At 38.3% G+C, this 20,238-nt stretch overlaps 2 protein-coding genes across 10 annotated transcripts in view; both read left to right on the top strand.

The window, feature by feature from the left end:
* Nucleotides 1–64: 64 nt before the first annotated feature.
* The window catches only part of IMPA1 (inositol monophosphatase 1), a 34,690-nt gene continuing 14,516 nt past the window's right edge, over nucleotides 65–20,238 (top strand). The window contains exons 1-10 of one of the 9 annotated variants that reach the window (XM_048212442.2): nucleotides 65–1,313; nucleotides 2,820–3,005; nucleotides 5,013–5,186; nucleotides 7,175–8,362; nucleotides 11,429–11,510; nucleotides 11,891–12,024; nucleotides 14,001–14,105; nucleotides 15,652–15,697; nucleotides 17,767–17,875; nucleotides 19,278–19,386. In XM_048212442.2, coding sequence (XP_048068399.2) covers nucleotides 8,247–8,362; nucleotides 11,429–11,510; nucleotides 11,891–12,024; nucleotides 14,001–14,105; nucleotides 15,652–15,697; nucleotides 17,767–17,875; nucleotides 19,278–19,386 — 701 coding nt within the window. In that variant the 5' untranslated portion in view covers nucleotides 65–1,313; nucleotides 2,820–3,005; nucleotides 5,013–5,186; nucleotides 7,175–8,246. The other 8 variants (XM_048212441.2, XM_057307722.1, XM_057307723.1 and 5 more) reach the window with 8 other exon arrangements.
* Nucleotides 2,689–5,004, top strand: SLC10A5 (solute carrier family 10 member 5; the record flags this gene model as incomplete). The annotated part of the gene is given in 9 exon segments (XM_057307798.1): nucleotides 2,689–2,797; nucleotides 2,800–2,940; nucleotides 2,943–3,005; nucleotides 3,241–3,314; nucleotides 3,562–3,758; nucleotides 3,760–3,935; nucleotides 3,938–4,029; nucleotides 4,031–4,051; nucleotides 4,053–5,004. Coding segments are annotated over 9 exon segments (975 nt in total), but the record flags the coding sequence as incomplete, so codon positions are not given.

Below are 20,238 nucleotides of genomic sequence, written 5' to 3'. Positions count from 1 at the left end.
TTCATGCAAGGAATGGAGATAACTTGTGACTTTGGTCAGCTATTTGTTTATTTATTAAGGTAATTATTTGAGTACCTACTAAATCTAAGAATTTGATTATAATTGCCGTGGTGGATATAATGAGATATATGCATACTTATAATTATAATACAGAGCTGTGTAGCAAGTGCCAAATGAGTAGATAGACAGTAAATATAGATGTTCCAGTGGTTCTTTCTCAGAAACTACAAGGCCAGAAGTAGAAATAATCCTTAAATATATTTGCAGATACCAGAAAGTTTTAATACAGACCTTAGCATCCGTCATAATTACTTACATATAGTACGCGATCAACACATGCCTCATGAATTGAATTTCAGTTAAATATACCAGGAAAAACAGCAATGGGGGTTGCGAAGAGGGGAAGTAAGACCGGCAGAAATTGAGTTATACCCAGAGAGAATGAAGAAGAGGTCATGTCTGTGATTAGAGAAAACACAAAGCAGCATGGAGGAAAAGACTCATGTCAACAGGCAAAGCAGGGGAAGTTAGATCAGGTCCCAGATAGTGTAGCAAACTAATCTAGAAGAGACACACAGGTACCAGCATCCTCAGAGACTGTAGGGACCAGAGGTTCCAGCATGAGCAGTCACCTAGAGAATAAGATCGTGGGTAAGAAAGTCTCTCCAGCTTCTCATTTCTAAACTACTCTGAAATCAGTTTTCTCAGGGTTTCTTTTAGGGCTTTCAGTTGAGTATGCTTAATGAAATTTTAGGGTTTGACTGTCCCCACCCAACCCTAGTATCTTTCTACCTGCTTGCAGACAACTAGAATTCTAAGTAGAAACCCAAAAATGCAGGGGTGGGGGGTGGGGAACGTGTTACATTTAGATAAGTATTTGTAATATCACTCTGATATAAACCTTAGTTTAAATGTAATCAGCCAGTAAATACATGTGAATGATAAGAGTATCAGTTTTTTCCCAGATTTGTCAAGTTTTATTCCTGGCTGTTATCAGGTAAGGAGAGGAGAAAGCTTGGAGAATGTGAGGAAAGGGAAAGGTTGTTGATAGAAAGCGGAACAAAATTTATATACTTAATACCCTTGACCTGGGCAACAAAAATTACGAATTGAGATATTTAGTCATACAAGTGTAAAGATAGTTTTGGGTTCATAAGGTTTTTGTTTTATATCTGTTTTGTTTTGTCATTGTAAACTAGGCAAGTTCCCTGGGAATTTAACTGAGGTACTACAGAAACATTAGTTCCATTCCCTATATTCAACATTGGTGCAGTGTGTCATGTTTCTCCTAATGTGGTACATGGAAACAAGAGGTATGAAATACAGAATCTATTGCATTTGTAAGATTAGCCTATATAAATGGAATATTTAAAAAACCTAAAAAATGTCCAATAAAATTCGGTTTTACAATTTCTTGTCAAAAAGGGGGCAAATATTTTATCAAAAATACTTGATACATAACCATGAGAGTTGCATTTGATAAAGATTTTGTCATGATTACATCAAGGATCTCCTGCAATGGTTATATGTTTGGAGACTACTGGATCTATAGCCTCAGTAGTAGACAGTTGTAGTAGTTTTTTCCATTTTTAAATTCTTTTTTTTTGGCTTAGCACCAGAACTCCCTCCTCTTGTTTGGGAAATACAAAGAGTCTGTGGGTTGAAGTCCAAAAAAGCCTGGTATTTTCCTTATTCCTCATAAGACACAGGCGTGTGACCTAAGGTGGGTTAATTGAATGTCCTTGTCCCTAACTATGAATAGGGCATAGTGTTAGAGGAAGGAGTAAGAGATTAGAATTAGTGCCAGTGGCCTTCCTGTGCCCTACTGTGTTGCCATCCAAGTGTCCAGGAGTGGTGTCCCTGTAACTAGGTTGTACCTTTGGCCATGGATCCAGCCATCTGCTTTCCCTAGGTTTCCAAGCTTATTTGGTAATCATCCTGGAATTTTTTTTTACTACTTAAGGACCTCAAAAACAGTTTGTTTTTGCCTGATAACAATCACTCTTTAAAGTTGTAGGAAAAATATTATCAGCCTATAAGGCTGATATGAGGACTACAGTTTTTTAAGTAGGGGCTTGAACTCACAACTCCATGATCAAGACCTGAGCTGAGAACAAGAGTCCAATGCTTAACTGAGTCACCCAGGTACCCCTGAGCACTGTAGTTTAAGTGATAAGAGGCTACCTGACTAAGCTCCAAGAGGGCAGAGACCGTGTCTGAATTACTATTGTATACCCAGCTCCTAGCTCAGTTTCCCAGCAAGCATGTTCAGTAAATATTTTGATTTTGACTTAAATGAATAAAATAGTAATACCCATTTATAGGCCTCCTCAATATCTATTTTAGATTTTTGGATGTGACTGCTTTTAGTGTGGGTTTTCCTTAGGAAGAAAGAGAATTAGAAAAATGGTAACACTAAGGTTTTAAATTCAGGTAAATGGGAGGCTGTTTTTTCATTAGCAGAAGTGAGAAGTCCAGAGGAAAGAGATTAGGTTTCTGCTATGGCTTTTACATTTTCATAACTACAGGTTAAACAAGTTGTGTTACTCACTAGATAGCTTCGTATTTTGAAAAGCATGGTGGACTTTGGTAGAGCAAAAACAACTTACCTAACGACCTCAGACTGTCACTTGAACCTGTATGCAGAATGTTCTTTAGTTTTTTTTAATGGCTTTGCATATGTGATTTATTTCAACTTGCAAAACGATTAGCAAACTTGTTATTGCCCTGCTTTTGTCATTTGTGATGCTGGGAGATGCAAGGAAGTCATCTCTCAGTGTTCTGAATGTAGAAAAGACTAAGTGCTATTTTTCATAAAGGCTGAAGAAACTGTCATTGTAAGATCAAGTTATGGAGATGATTGGCCAAACTCCAGCTATCTCTTCTTGCAATTAGAAGATCTTAAACTGCTGCAAGTGGTGAATGTGACAAAAACCTTATCAGAAACCTTGTGACAGATGAAGATGGAGAGACGAATTTGACTGTTCAACTATGGGATTCTGAAGGTAGGCAAGATTCAAGAAATAGTGTTAAAGTGCTTAAACAAAGAAAAGACTGTCTTTTCAAGGCATCAATGCATATTGATTGAAATATCCTAAGTGCTTATTCTACTGATGTGCGTTTGGTTGTAGTATTGATTTGCAGGTGTTTCAAAGAGTGTGAAAGAGAACTTTGCCAGTAATTCTTGGGGGCAACTACACAATTTTTTTTATGCCATTTTATGGATTTCTTTTGACACAGATTTTGGCATCACGGGGAGGCACAGCATAGGCTTTTGGATTTGTAATGACCTGCACATGCCCTGGGGGAGTGAGGTCTGTTTCTTTGTTCTGCCTCTAGAAGGAGGTATCTATCATTTGGTCATTTAGATAACTTGCACTTTAGTGTTACTGGCACTGCTATTGATATTCACCAACTTTTTTTTTAAAGATTTTATTTATTTGACAGAGAATACAAGCAGGGGGAAGTGCTTCTCCATCTGGAGAAGCAGGCTCCCCTCTGAGCAGACCCTGAGATCCCAGGATCAATCCCAGATCCTGAGATCATGACTCAGGCCGCAGACAGACACTTAACCAACTGAGCCACCCAGGCGCCCCGATGTTTGCCAATTCTTGTACAGTGGGATGTTCGACATTTCATATTCCTGTTTCTAAAATTATATATACCTTTTTATACTTATAATCAGTTGGAATAGTCGTCAAGTGTAGAATACTTGAAAAAGCAAACTTCTTGGAGAGAATAATTAGAATTCTGAGTTTTAATGCCTGTAGGCATTTATTTGACTTTCAGAGAGTTTCTAAAAATAGTTAACCCAGAGGTACCTTTATTGGGTGTCTTAGTTCCTGCTCTGGGTTTGTTGTTTCGGTACTCCTTTGCTGAAACTTCTGTGCTGCCTCTTCCTGTTTGTAAACTTTTTGCTATCAAAAGTGGGATACTCATTCCTTAGCCCTTGCCATTATTCAGCTTTTTTTACAGTCCAAGACCGACTTAGCTTCTGTGGCTCCTTTTACAGTGGTCATGTGTTCTGGATTGTGAAATGTTACTGTTCCTTTCTGTTCTATAAGGCTAAGAAAAGATGTATCCTTATCATAGAAGATAAAAGGAAAAAGAAATCCCTAACAATTAAAGCACTACTGAATTCCTACTCTGGATGAGCTACTGTGGGAGATTCAAAGAATATCTAAGATGATGCCTGTTTTCAATACACTTATGATCTGATTGAAAACCTGACACTAGGGGAGTGCTAAACACCCCATGAGTAGTACAGATAGTTAAATGTGCGGAAATTCAGAGGAAGGAGAGCACTTTTCAACTGTGTTAGTTTGGAAATGTTTTATATTTATAGAGTTGAATTTGAATATGACACTTTATTATAGTCTCTTAAACAGGAAAGAGCAATAAATAATCCTTTGGTGATTGTGATATATCCCAAGTATTTATGGAAGGGCTCTCCATTTAATAGGCAGTCAGTAAATGCTCACACAGTGAATGAATATGTAAATTCCTACTTGGCTCTCTCATTGGCTCATCAGAATCAATGTCTTTTTTTTTTTTTAATGTCTTAAATGTAGCCTCTCTGCTCTCATACCTGTACTTCCTCTTGTCTTGCACATGTGTCACTAAGGATATTACCATTTATCCTGAAACAGTGTCATCTCTTTCCCCTTTTCTCCTTTCTTCATTCTTTATAGTCCAGTTATTTCCTATAGAAAATTTCCTATAATATCTTTTCATCAATCTCTTCATTCCCAGTAATACCACTTTTTTTCTGCCCTATATTATTGCTTCCCTAAACCTTTAACTGGCTTTTGTCCCCTCTGTCCACTGTCCAGTCACAGTCAGATTAATCTTCCTAAAATCTAACTTTGATTATGTATCTTCCCTGCTGCAAGCTTTTTTGCCTTTTGAATAAAGTCTGTATTCCTTAGTGAGCCATTTCTTTATTATACCGTACTATCAGACTTCATTCTCACTTTCCAGTTTTATCTCCACTCCCACTTCTTTACACACAGCCTTTGCTCCATTCAAACTGGATGATTTGGTATCTCATGAATATGCCTTTGTTCATGCTGTTCCTACAACCGGAGGAGCAGGCCTTGTCTTTATCTAAATTCTGATGACTCCTGCAGACCTGGTGCAAGTATCAGCCTTGCCATGAAGCTTTTGCTAATCCCACTTAGCAACCTGTAAGTGAAATTTTCTCTACATTCTCACAATTTTTTTATATTTCATATTTAGCCAGCTTGGCTTGTTTCATAACTGTTTGTGTTCCTGTCATATTCTATTTTGCTATAAATCCTTGAACATGAGAACTACAACCATAATATATAAACAATATAATATTATAAACTATTAATTTTGATATTCCCCATGTCTAGCACACTTCCTATGTGCTTACTCAAAGGGCTGAAGCACAGACTAGGTCCCAAAGGAATAGTGTGCTTGTTCTATACCACCTTTGAATGTTCAGTGGCAATTTTAGTATCTAGTTTGAGTTTGCTCTCTTCTCCAAAGATAGTATGGGCATCAATAATGAGAAATCTCTCTAAATAATTCTGCTTTCCATGTTTTCTTACCTGGTAGTTGTAGGCAAATGAAACTTCCTATAGTCCAGTTTCCTTGTCTAAAAAAAATGGAGATATTTGAATTCTATCAAATTGTTAGGGGGAATTGTCAGCGGAGAAAAGGAGGTGAAAGTGAACAAGAAACAAGGCCTTTTATTTGGGGCCTCCGAATTGCAATTCAGAGAGCACAAATTGTGTTAGCAACCAGAAAAGTGTCCCACTCATGTGGGGAAGACAAGAGGTTATTCTGAGAAAGAAGAATTGGGGTAATTACATGATTTTGATAGAGAAAAATAAAACCCTGTTAATTGGTGCTAAGCAGTTGAGCTGCTTTTGATTACTGACTTTAATTGGTGCTATCAAATGAAACTAATCTTTGTATGTTTTAGTTAACTATTCTGTCTTCATAAAGTTACCAACAGTTTTATGGTCCTGATGCCAATTGTTCTGTTTAGCAACTCCTTGTAAAACAGTTGCCGCTTTTGGCCCAGTTCAGGAATTCATTCACTTGTTAGAAAGGAAAATGAAGCTTCAAAATGGCGTCTCACGTTCAGAAATTTTATGTAATTACACAGAATTAAATGAGATCATACTTAGAATGTACTTACTTAGAATAGTACCTAGCGCATAGTACATGCTCAGTGTTAGCTGCTGCTATTTTATCATAGGTTAAACTTTTGACCCTGAAATATCTATTGGTTTGAAGTATGAATCTGATAACTCTGTATGGAGCCTAAAACTTTGAACATTTTCCTATCAGTGATATTCACCCATAGTACTAGGGAATTTTTGTTTAATTTGCCAGCTAATAGGACAACCAGGGTTCTCTTTTTCTAATTTCACCAAACCCAGTATATGAATATCAAGATTTATAAAAGACCTGGTTTGGCATGGTGGTAGATGGTTATTATTCACTTGATAAAATGATAATTGCCGGCATGGAATATTTTACTGACTCCTTAAAACAGAAATCTCTACCTAGGAGTTTATAGTTAAGCTTATACAGATTTAACTTATATTTTCATGAACATTTTTTTTTAAAGATTTTATTTATTTGAGAGAGAGACAGAGATAGCGAAAGAGATAGAGCACAAGCAGGGAGGAGAGGGAGAAGTGGGCTCCCCGACGAGCGGGGAGCCCAATGCGGGGCTCAATGTCGGGTCCCTGGCATCATGACCTGAGCCAGAGGCAGATGCTTAACCGACTGAGCCACCCATGTGCCCCTGAACATACTTTATTGATTGGGAGACAAATTGCCTTTCTAGTTACATTTTATAATAAAGAAATCACTTAAGTAGAGTTAACAAGATACCCACGATTGCTGGGAAAGGAATCATCACAGTGGTCCCTCTTTATTCAAATATAGGACAATTTGGCACTTACTACTCCTGCAGATGTGTGACTTTAGCACTTTGTGGCTTCATAAAGGAACCTCTTCCCCCATACCATCCCCTCTTTGTATAGTCAGGTGTCTGGGAAAGTATCAAGGGCATTGGATCTCACCTCTTTTCTCCTTTGAAGTTTAGCATAATTAGAACCATTCTCAGGGATGGAAGTCAGCTGGTAGAAAAGGATATTTCAAAGACTCAGAAGAGGAAACTTGCCTTTAGGAAAGTCTGGAATGATGACCTGGATGCCACATCAGGAAGCAGATTTTGTCCTGGCATAGTATGTGGCTGATGCTGGAACCTGACTGCTCCCTAACCCCCAATCACCTTGGAACAACAGACAATCTTTGGTACTGGGAACAATGGCTGTAGATATGACATAGCTTTAAAAAATGATCCCTTTGGGAAGCCAAGAGCAGTATACCAGGTACTGAGACCTCTGCAGCCCTCTAAACTCACAGCACTGAATAAAAATCTTCTGGATTGTGTGGGACAGTTTTGCAACACTGCCAAAACCGGATCTGCGCACTAGACCTTCCTGTGCACTACCAGAGTCCTCGTTTCACTTTCAGGCGTTTGGAAGTCAAACGGCCTCTTTGCACTGAAAACACTCTTGAGTTACTTGAGAACAATTGTGAGGTGGCAGCTGAGGTCCCTAGAAAAAGTTTGGACTTCCTGCTCATTTGAGGTAGGAAGTGCGAAGTGATTTTAATTTGAATAAGAAATAATGACTTGATCTGATTTAACGTTGCTTACATTGATTTTAGTTATAGCAGCTTTGCAGTGGGACCATGTTCATTTAAAGGAGGCTTAAAGAGGTCTCTGGTGACATTTCTGCAAATGCCTGGAAATTTTTATTTGGTTAGATCAACACTAGCCGCCGCTCTGCAGTTGGCAAGATTATTTTTTAAAGATTTGCTCTATTTATTCAGGAGAGACTGAGGGAGGGAGGGAGACAGAGGGAGAAGCAGGCTCCCTGGGGAGCCAGGAGCCTGATGGTAGGACTTGATCCCAGGACTCTGGCTCATGAGCTGAAGGCAGATGTTTAACCTAAGGAGCCATGCAGGCTCCCTGGCAAGATTATTTCAAGATAATTGACAATTAAGAACCAAAAAGCTAATTTCTCAAGTTTTTCTAAATTTCTGAAGAAAGCGCAGGCTGCAGAAAGGAAGTTGGAACCAGAAATAAAAAGAGGCCAAATCTCTAATGCCTAGTCAGGCCCGCGGGGCGGGTGGGGCAGGAGCCTCGCACCAGCCGGCGCGTTCAGTGCCTCCGGCCTGAGGGAGTCACGCCCATGTGGGCGGGGCCGCAAGGGCGGGACTTCCTGTCTGGGAGATTTCTCGCTCTCTGGAAGGACCCAGCCACAAAGCCCCCGGCTAACCTGGTGAGTCTGACGTCCCCCAAGTTGAGGTAAGTCCTTCATTCCTGTGACTTTATATCGGCCATGGGGCTGTTTGGATCAGAGCTGCGAGCCTGGGTGCTGCGGACGGCCGTCCGCGGCCGGAGTGGGTGGGCGCCCAGGGACGGAGGCCGTAGCCGGGCCCCTTTATCCCTGCAGTGTTGTCCTTAGACCCCGCCGCCCAGTGACACCGGGAACAGGCCCCACGTCGTGTAGCGGTTTCGCCCATGCGTTGTCTCTGAACCCTTGTGGCAGCTGACGTAAAATAATTGTCTTTTTCATTTTACTGATTCCAAGGATGCTCAGAGAGACCTGGCATATTCCCAGGGTCATGCAGACCCAGTGTGAGCCTGAGCTGTGTGCACCTGCACTGCTGGGGACGGGTGACAGAAAGGTGGCATGGTTCCCACTGTCAGGAAGGCTGTGACCAGGACAGAAACAGTTGGGAATGTTTCAGGCGTTTGTCTTAGGAAAGTGAAGGTGAATAGAATATGCTTATCTCCATTAAGACATGTGCTCAAAGTGGTTGTGAATATAAGGCACCTACACAGATGATCAAAACATAAGGAAGACATTCCTGAGTGTCCTAAGTGTGAGGCACAGTTTTTTGGGCTCTTCCAGGCCAAAGGTGTCCTCCCAGCTTCTCACTGTGTGTTCCTTCCTTAGGGATGTCGTTCAGGCTCAGGACTCAGTCGTTGCTTACTCAGGTGACTTACATAGCATTTATATCTGCAGGTCCTATCTCTTCTGTGAGCTCAGGAACCATAGTTCAGCTGCCTAATTGACATCTCCTTTTGGTTTCACAAAGGCTTCTTATCCTCTAGTAATTAAACTTCTGATATCTCCACCTCCTACCCAAATCTCCAGATTGATTCTTCTGTTACTCCCTGTTTCAGTGAATGTAACAGTTATCCACTCAGTTGCTAAAAGTGGGAAATCTGGGAATCATTGAACTTTTCCTCTCCTTCATACCCATATCCAAATTATTGCTAAATGCCCCCAACTTTACCTCCTAAAGCAAATATCTCTCCATTCTCTAAACTTCTCTATAAACACTTCTCCTCCACTCTCCCAGGTTTAAGCCAACCTTCAGGTCTACTCTGGACTACTGCATCCTAAATCTAAATCTCCAGTCCAGTCTATGGAGCACCCAGTCTCCACTCTTCCCTCCACCCTCCAATCTGTTCTCTTCTATCGCTATGGTGAAATGATTTTTCATGGCTCTCAGTCAAAATCTTACTTTTCAGGCCCTGCCTGGGATGATCCCTACTATCTCCCCAGTCTCATTCCTACCCCCTTCCCTTGATCTCTGAACTGTCACACTTAGGCCTTTTAGTTACTCTTCTGCTTACAGCCTGCATTTGAGTTAGTTAATGCCTATTCACTTGTCCTTCAGATCTTGATTTAATCATGTTGTCAGGGCAACCTTATCTGATACCTAAGGCTAGGTTAAAGCTTCCTGGTGCATGGTTCTCTCGTTGTACTTCTCCTACTTAGGCTTTATTACATTTGTGATTTTGTATGTAGTCAGATTTTTTATTAATATCTGACTCCCCACTTGCGAGTAAGTGAACTGGGTCTGTTTCCTCACTACGATGCAGTGCACAGTGTGTCATAGGTATTCAGCAAATAGCTATCAAATGATTAAACAACGAATTCTGGGAGGAGAATCCCTAGAAGAAGGGGTAGCTTTTGAAATGGGCGTCGAAGAATTGGTAGGAGTTACATCTGTGCTGGTGTTGTTAGAAGGCAGAGATAGGAGAGGCTTGAGCAAAGTTTCTGGCAAGAAAGCAGATACACTGTTCTGTTAATCTAGTTCTGTTAAACCTGAAAGAGGAATGGAGTAAGAATGGGGAAAAAAAAAAGTTTGGAAACAATTCTTGAGACACTCTAAGCAGTGACTCCTGTAACTTGAAAAGTGGTTTCCCCCTTACATTAAAAAAAAAAAAAGAAGCTTACATCAGAGGGGGAAAAGAAAACTAGCTAAAACAGCTCACTCTTTTTGCCCTTTGCCCTCCCCTCCTTTCCTCTCCTTTTTCCTACACTGCGAGCACCTTGATAGGAAATTCTGAGTAGTCTTTAAGGTGAAACTGTGTGTCAGTTATTCTCAACTATAAAGGTGACAAAATTGGGGTTGCTTTACATTTTATTTATTTTTTTAAAGATTTTATTTATTTGTCAGAGAGGGAGAGAACACAAGGAGGGAGAGCAGCAGGCAGAGGGAGAAGCAGGCTCCCTGCTGAGCCAGAAGCCCAATGCAGGATGTGGGACTGGATCTCAGGACTTAGGGATCATGACCTGAGCCGAGGGCAGATGCTTAGCCAAGTGAGCCACCCAGGCATCCCTGGATTTGCTTTATAAATGATGCCACATTTTTCTGACCATTTGAAAAGCTTCACTGTCTTAGGTTCCGATTTTAGAGTGTGGTCAAGCCAGTGGTGAGGTATTTTCATATTCTCTTCAGAAGTCAGTGGAAGCTGGACGGTTCAGAAGATAAAAATGTTATTTTTTTCTGGAAAATTATTTTTTTTGGCCTAGAATTTTCTTTTTTTCACATGTTGTAATAGAAAGATCAGAGGACCTTAATATCAGAATTGAGTATATACCTTCTGTATATACCTTCCTTTCAAAGTATATACCTTCCTTTCAAAGCTTCTTTAATTTCAGCATTCCCAGTGTTCTTTTATTTTCACTTTATTCTCTATTGAAACATGGACCTATCTTTTAAAATACTTCTGTGCCCTTTTTTCTCCATCTCCCAAAACAGTGTTTTTTGTTTTTTTTGTTTAATGTGATGTTATAGGCTCTTTGGGAAACACTTTTATAGAGTGTTTTTTGTTATGTAAATGTTTCTGCAATAGAAGTGATTAGGTAAGAATATTTTTTAATGGACCTATGAGTGAATCTTGAAAAGCATTGAACTCTAACACCAGGAAGAAGGCAGTTACTACATTTGTGATTTTGTACATGTGTGATTCATTTCCTGAATGAGAGTACTATGCTAATTGAGATGTTTTTGTGAACTAACTGTTCTATAATTAAGACTTAGAGATTTTTAATTGCTTTGTCCTGACTAGTGTTAAATCTGTTCAGAAGATGGCTGATCCTTGGCAGGAATGCATGGATTATGCAGTAACCCTAGCAAGACAAGCTGGAGAGGTATGAACTGAAATCTTGTCAGCCATGATGTGATGGATGTGGACAGCATGTGGTTGTCCTGTGAAATAAAATAGGCATTTTGATTAATTGCACATGTTTTCATTTTACTAAACATTTTCAATGGAGTCAAGACTCTGATTTTGTCATTAAACCTTTTTAATGACAATCGTGAATTTAAAATAGGATGTAAGATTGTATGATTTTGTACCTAGAAGGTCATAACCACTAAAAGTTTATATTATATACATTGTGGTAAAACATTTTTAAGCATATCATTTCAGACAGATTGAATGTTTTAAACCATTTCTATATTTTATCTTTTAGTTTGATTTAAAATGATTTATGCCTTTTGTATTTGCTTATCAAAAAAATCTTTGTAGGTGGTTCGTGAAGCCATAAAAAATGAAATGAATGTCATGATTAAAAGTTCTCCAGCTGATTTGGTAACTGCTACTGACCAAAAAATTGAAAAAATGCTGATCTCTTCCATAAAGGGAAAGTATCCATCTCACAGGTATTTTTTATTTTAGTTTCACATGATAAATTGAAACTTAGGTTAGAGTCAATGTACTAGACAGATTTTGATTCTAGACACAGAAATCGACTTTAGTTAACTTAAGCTAAAAAGGAATTTATTTGGAGAGTGTTGGGCATCTCAGGAGCCATGCGAGCAGGGCACAGGCAGAAGTCAGGAAGGAAGGCCAAGCTACAGGCGCCCCAGTGGCCACCGCTTCAGATGCCACTGGTCGTAGCCTCAGGACTGACTGCTGACTTTGGGTATCTTTACCTCATTATCTCAAGATTACAAATCCTGAGCAGGAATGTCTTGCTAAACTCAGGTTGTTTGCCCAAGCTCAAGCTGCCAGGAAGGAGCAAACAAGAGGTATTTGGATTCCTTCATAGTAAGAGGAGTGTTTGGATGCTGGGAAGCTAATATGACAAATGTCTGCCATAGGCATGATTTAGAAGTTTTATTGCAAACATTTTTAATGTGATAGAGTTGTGGTAACTTTAATGACTTTGAGAGAAAACACTAAAATCGGGGCTGTCTTACCGAGACATATAGCAGAAACATTGTCCTCATTTTAAAGTTTTAACATTGTCATTCTCTACTTTTTGAAGATTTATTTATTTTAGAGAGAGTGTGAGCGCACAGGGCAGGGTTGGGCAGAGGAGAGGGAGAAGGAATCTCAGATTCCCCTCTGAGCACAGAGCTTGATGCTGGGCTCGAGCTCACGACCCTGAGATAATAACCTGAGCTGAAATCAAGAGTTGGATGCTTAACCAACTGAGCCACTCAGGCACCCCTCACTCTCTGTTTCTTGGTCATTCCATTATCTGTTCCTGATATTTTAGCCATTGAGAAGAAAAAATGTTTAAAGCTGTGGCTAAATATACTTCTCTTAGTAAAAAGATTTACAGCTAAGTGAAAAGGGGATAAAAGAAAATCATAATGCTTACAGAACAGTTCAGTATTGAGTAAAGGAAATAGAATAATGAATAAAAGAAAGAAAAAGACCAATGAACTCAGACACCATTTACAAAATTCACCTGAGATTTATTGCATAGCATGTTTTAGGAAGGCATGTAGACACAGTAATTTTGGTGGATAATTTGCTTTCTCATTGACTTATTTAGTGTTCTGTATATTGTCTGTTGCTGCATAGCTAATTATCCCAAAAACTTTGCAGCTTTAGACAACAAACATTTATTATCTCAGAGTTTTCTAGGGTCAGGAATATGGGAGTAGCTTGGCTGCATGGTTCTGGTCAGGGTCTCATAAAGTTATAGTCAAACTGCTGGTCAGGGCTGTAACATTTCAGGGCTCAACTAGGCCTGAGGGGAAAGTTCACTTATGTGATTGTTTGACTTCAGTTCCTCATGGGTTTTCTGCTAGCAGCTGCCCTCATTTCCTCGCCGTGTGGGCCTCTCCATAGAGCAGCTTTTAACATGGTGGCTGGCTTCCCCTGGAACAAGGGAGGAAAAGGGATAGAGGGAGAAATAGAGTAAATAAAATGGAAACCACAGTACTGTTTTTGTGAACGAGTCTTCACAGTTGCATATTATAACTTCTGCTTTGACTACTGGTTAGAAGAGTCACTCAGTTTAAATTCACACTCAAGGCAAAGGGGTGTTAGTTTCGACCTCTTAAAGAGAAGAGCATGAGAGTTTGTAGAGTTATTTTTAAAACCACTACATTTCCTTAATAAGTTCTCATCTGCAACAAATGTGTGTGCATACACTCATGTGAGTGCCTTTACTTACCCTGGTATTACATTTGAGAATTTTGAATTTGATTTTTCACATGACTTTCCTCTTGGGGAAATAAAGTTTTCTCACTTTATCAGTTTGAAGGAAGAAGAAACAACAATAGAAAAGTGGTGTATGGCTTTTTGTTATGTATTAAAGTAGACTCTGAATCTAAGGACATGTTTAGGTTTGAAAATTGTTGAAAGTAGTGTGAAGATTTGGAATTTGTCATTCTTGTAGTTTCATTGGTGAGGAGTCTGTGGCAGCTGGGGAAAAAAGTGTCTTAACTGACAGCCCTACATGGATCATTGACCCTATTGACGGAACAACGAATTTTGTACATAGGTACGTTTTTAAAATGTTAATATTATAATTACTGTTTGTATGCTAACTGAATGGGTCTAGGTACTTTAGAGATTTGTATAATTTGTAGAATGAAATGGATTAAGCAGAATTTTCATCAGCTATGGAAGAGATGAAGAAATATTCATGTTGTGGACAAGCACACAGTGCATGAGGAGCCCTGTTCACCATTCTTTTTCTCACTGGTGGAGCCATATAAAAATGTAAGCAAGCAACATTGCTGCTTTGAGATTAAGGAACTAATGGAGTCAGTTTTGGGGGTCATATAGAATGTTGTCTGTATAGAGTGGTTCAATCCAGGAGGAAAAAAACTATTAAAAAGAGCATGGGTTGGGGGGGGCGGGAATCAACAGACTTGGGCTTGATTCCAGATACTTTTTTATAAGGCTTTGTGACTTTAGGCAAGTTATTTAATCTTTCTAAGCCTCAGTTGTTGTTGTTTAATGTGTAAAATAAATATATTAATGGTACCTGCCTCATAGAACTGTTCATTCATGGGATTCAGTGAGTAATACTTTTATATAAGAACTTAATGTGGTGCTTGACACAAAGTAAGTATGTAACTCAGTATATTAGCACTAATAGAAAGCCTGAGGGAATTGCTGGCGACAGTTAAAATGGGTAGCCTGGTGTGTTGGGATTATATATAAATGTTATATTTGAGGTTGCCATGTGGCTATACATATCTTTACGAATACAGAATTGTTAAAATCTGTAAAGCTAAGATCTAGAATCTATATGTGGATTGTTAATGTGGAAAAATCCTCATGATATAACATAGAGAAGATTGTAATACAGAGTGTATACTATGATCCCATTTTTGTTAAAATGAAAACTATTAATATTTCTTAAACTTTTTATTTTCAGTAGTTGAACACATTTTGTCTTATTTTGTTCATCGTGACTCTTGAGTCAGAAATTACAAACTATGTGTTCAAACTGTGTATCATGCAGCCATAGCAATAGCTGTGGCTAACAGTTTACTTTTCAGATGTGAAACTCCAAGTTTGGTATTAAAGACAAGTAACAATTTGTACAATTTAATACCTGTGTTTATGGGTCCTGGCTGTGGGAGAAATGACCAAAGAAAAGAGACTTTTCTTTGTAACAATGAACATTTAAAAAATTTTATTTATTTTTTGAAAAAAAAAATGTTACAGTTACTATATTCGTGGCATTTGAAATTCCAAAGATATAAAATATCATGCAGTGCAAAGGGTCCTTCCCACTTCTGACCCCAGTTTCTCAGGACCACTCTCTGGAGGTGGTCACTGTTATCAGTTTCTTATGAATTCTTTCATGCCTGGAGAAGCTAGAAGCATCCTGTATGTATGCATATGCACCACCTCTCCCCATATTCCCCACTACACAGAGGGCTGCATACTGTACACACTGTTCTGTGGGAGGAGGGATAAGACTATTTATTGGAAAAATTATGTAGTCAATTATGAAAAAACATGTTTATTGAAAATGTTTATCTTGGTAAATTTGTATATATGTGGTTTTTTTGTTTTTTGCTTTTTTTTAGATTTCCTTTTGTAGCTGTTTCGATTGGCTTTACTGTAAATAAAAAGGTATGCTGTTTAAATTTATGGTAAAATGCCTTGCTCTCATTTTCTGAGAAAGAGTACATGTGTCTCCGTAATAAATTTAGGTTTGTCTCTATATTCAATTTATATAGCTGCATCATTTCAAAGTAAGCTTCGGAACTGTTAAAATTGGTGTGATACTTTCTCCAGTAAAGAAAATTTAATGTCTGAGAAGCAAAAATTAAAAGGAAAAAATATATGCAAGTAACTGAAATACAATTCAGTATTTAATCACCATTTATACATGATAAAGTCAGATGTGATAGGAGTTGATGTGTGATCTAAAATGCTAAATCGAGGAGGTGGGGTTTGAGCTAGGATTGCCTTAATAGGTGTCAGTGAAAGGAGACTTTGAAAGACCAGAGTGTGGTAGGGGCCAGAACATGATTGGGAAACGCTGAGTATGTTCAGGAACCCAAATACTTACTTGCTATATTTAAAACCCAGTAAAATACAGTCTGTAGCTATTGCATTTCCTTGTTGTTTGGCTATTTGATCAAACAATGAATGATGTTTACTAACATCTTACACACCTGTCTTCAAGGAGCTTGTGATATATTTGATCAGCATGTATACAAGAGAGTTAAAAAAAATCTGTGAAAATAAAAACACATCTTAGGCACAGGGTTGCACTAATTAGTGAGAACATCCAAAAGAAGCGAAAGGAGCCATTAGCATATAATCAGCCCTGGACTATGTGCCGTGCCTACCACTGAACTAACTGCAGTTCATGCACAAGTTAGATGTGCAAACAGATAAATACGTAGTGGAACTAGGAAACAAACGCTGTGACAACATGAAGAGGGTATATCCAGTTCTGCCCAAGAGTGGTTTGGGGAAACCTTCATAACAGAAGGGGTCTTTAGAATTTGGTCATGTGAGCTGGGTTTTAGAAACATAGGACTTTTTCATAAAGAAGAAAAGGAAGAAAGCATTTTAATCAGAAAGAACAGCTTGGAGAAGAACATGATGTATGTAAGAACGAGATGTTCATTGTGAGTAAAACTCTGAAAGTGGCAGGAACAGAATTGATGAGGTGAGTCAGTTGTGGTTTTATTGTGAGGCACTGTGGTCTGTCTATGCCAGAACATTTAGGTTTTGTTTTGGGCTGTGGAAAACCAGTAGAAGTTTTTCCAAGTACAGAGTGACAGATAATTCTAACAATTATAGCAATTCTTACCTGTGATAATGGGGCTATCGGTGGTAATAGGCCACAGTTGAAGGTGGTAGTTAAATTTATGGACTGGAAAGAACAAACCTCTCAGAATATAGACATCCAAGAGGGGAATGGAAGAAATGAAAGAGTGAACAAATCCTGACCTACACAACTTTTAAGGGTTGGAGAACGAGGTCCTTAGAAAAAGTGACACAAAGATAGATTAATGAGTGAGGTAGGACTAAGAGTACTGCCAGAAACATGGGGGTACTGGATTAAGTAATGAAGTGTGGATGATGGTTAGTAGTCTCCAATTCTTTGGAGATGGCATTTGGTTAGCAGGAATTCATGGGAAATCTCTTTCAGGGAAGTTTCAGAAGTGTGTGTGATTAGGGCAGAAGCCAAATTGTAATTTTTATTAAGAGGAGAATAGGAGAGGTGAAGTGTAGGCTACCCTTTGGCAGTGAAGGGAAAAGGAGAAGATAACATCTTGAAAATTTTGTGGGGGAGGTAGAAATTTGGTGTGAAAGTACCAGAATGGAAATCTGAGAGGAGGATCAGCTGATACAGGAGTTTTTCAGGGACATTTGAGAGGGTGGGAATCATAATACGGATGGAAGTACTCACCTTAGAAAGTAGGAAATATTTATCTTTCTGAGGCAGGAGGGTGGGAGGTCAAGGTGGGTGACTTGAGAAATGGATGGGGCAAGAGTCAAGGATTCAAGTCTGATGACCTCTTTCCTCTGTTTAAGCTGGAAATTAGCATTTTTAAGTATCCCTAGTAATTTGAAAACGTTCTCAATATACTGTATTTTTTTGTTACTGCCTTAAAAAAAAGTATTGATTTAATGGTGAAAAATACTCAGGTTTGGTAAAGGAAACTTTTTTCCTTCTGCAGATGGAATTTGGAGTTGTATACAGTTGCTTGGAGGATAAGATGTATACTGGCAGGAAAGGAAAGGGAGCCTTTTGTAATGGTCAAAAACTACAGGTTTCACAACAGGAAGGTAGGTTTATTCTTTAATTTTTGGTGTGGTTGATATTATATACATGTGTTTTCTTGTTTTTGAATTAACCAGTCGAGTTCTCCCAGTTGTTAACAGAGTCATAGATTATGTGTATTTTCCCTTCATGTTTTTATTTCCACCACAGTTTTGAATGTGGTAGTGGAAGCAAGGAAAGTAAGTATAGTCCAGCAAACACCACTTCAGACTGGGCGGCTTGCTAAGTGCTGGGGATAGGAAGATGAATAAGAATGGCTTCCTGCCCCCCACGGAGTTCATGGTTTATTGTTACAGCCAGTACATCTTAAATACCTTGTCGAATTCCTCTGATCTGATGTCACTGCGACCAGTTAGACTGTAAATCTGGGGGGAAGAAAGTTTGTTAATATTGGGAATCATTAAAAATCGGGTCTCTACATTTTTTTATGACCTTGATGATTGGCATTTTGTCTTCTGTGTGACAGCTCACTGAGGTTTTGAGTCACCTTTTTTCCATAAACTGTGTCCAACATTTCCCAGAGTTTGTACTTCAGATTCTTTTTAAGTGCAGCAAGAACTTAGATACTTGCAGATCAGTCTAAGTTCAGAATCCCCCTACACTTTTATAATTTTTCTCCTCAAACACTTAAGTTGAGAGCAGATTTTTAGTTCATTTTCTTTTTATTGAACTCTAAGACCCTAAAGATTGGGGGACATGCGTCCTAATTTTTAAGATGATAACGTGTGAAAAAACATGCGTCTTATAATCAAAGTAATGTGGTAGCTTTCGTAGAAACTAAACCTTTCCCTTTTTGTAATTTTTTTTGCTTTTCATAGTTTTTAATTAGATTATATGATTATTAGAAGAAACAGTAATTGTAAACATGTTCAGGACAAGCCGTTAGGCGTACACTGGTGGGAGGAGATGAAGTGCAGGGTACGCTACACGGGGAGCCTGTTAGCCGAGAGTGTTGAGTGTGTTATGAGCTTCAGTCATGTCATTTCAAAGACAGAATGGAATGCATTGGGTAATCTGTCAATTTAGTAAATGGAGGTCAGCCACCACTCAATTTAAACTTTTGTTTTAGTTCAAATCTATATTTAAATTATTTAATTTCTAAATGCTACTTTTTAAATATTTAAGGTATTTGCTTGTTTCTCACTAAAGGTATCATGCATGCAAGCAAATTGGTTATATTCTATACTTTTTGGGGATGATCTAAGAAGCAGACTCCTTGATTATAAAAGCAACCACTTAAGGATAATCAGAATTTTAATACTTCAGGGCTTAGAGTGAAAGAAATATGGTACAACTAGGATAAGAGAGAAAAATGGTCCTATTTTATTCTGAATTACAAGTATCACATTTTTAAATCAGAGTTCTTATTATTAAACTCTAGTTATTATTTAAAACATTCTCTTTTAGATATTACCAAATCACTTTTGGTGACAGAGTTTGGCTCTTCCAGAACACCAGAGACTGTAAGAACTGTTCTTTCTAATCTGGAAAAGCTTTTGTGCATTCCTATTCATGGGTAAGCTCTTATTATTTCTTCCCTGAAGTTCCAGAGAATTTAACATTTTCAAGGATGAGTTTTCCATTAAAAATGAAATTTTTTATTAATAGGCTTAGGATCAGTACCATAATTATAATTTTGTAATGTAATTTAAAAAACTTTTTATTTGAGAACATTTTCAAACTTAACAAAATTTGCAGAAATAATGGGAGAAAAAAAGTATACCCTTTACTCAGATTCACCTGTTGTTAACATTTTACCCCATTTGCTTCATTTTATCATTCCCTCTGCGTGTGTGCATGAATGCATGCATACACAAGTATATACACACCTTTCTTTCCCCTGGACTATTTTAAGGTAAATTACATATATAATGGCTCTTTACTCCTGAATACTTCAATTTATTTCCTGAGATTAGGGATATTTTCTTCCATGACCACAGTATAATTATTGACCTCATAAATTTATGTTTTATCTAATCTACCATCCATATTTAGTTTTGACAGTTGACCCAACAGTGTTTGTAGCATTTTCTTCCTCCAGTGCAAGATTCAGTCTAGGGTCAAGCATGAATATAGTTGTCATTGTCTCTTCAGCCACTTTTGATCTGGAATATTTCCACAGCCTAAGAAATTACCCACCTTCTCTGTTTTCAAATTATTTGCATAGAAGAATACAAGGTAGACTCTTACAATTTATTTCTGGTTTCTCTGTGTCAGTAGTTACTTCTCCCTTGTTACTTCTAATTTTTGTATTTGTGCTTTCTTCTTTTTGTAAATCTTGATTAAATTACTTAGTGGTGTGTCTTCTCCCCCCCCCCCTGCTGAGAACCAGGATTATGATTTATTAAACCGATCTACATTTTTTCTC

Source organism: Ursus arctos, unplaced genomic scaffold, assembly GCF_023065955.2.
Source record: "Ursus arctos isolate Adak ecotype North America unplaced genomic scaffold, UrsArc2.0 scaffold_6, whole genome shotgun sequence".
In the NCBI taxonomy this organism is placed as follows: domain Eukaryota; kingdom Metazoa; phylum Chordata; class Mammalia; order Carnivora; family Ursidae; genus Ursus; species Ursus arctos.
Note: the sequence above shows the minus strand (reverse complement) of the source record. Positions and strands in the feature narration are given on the sequence as shown.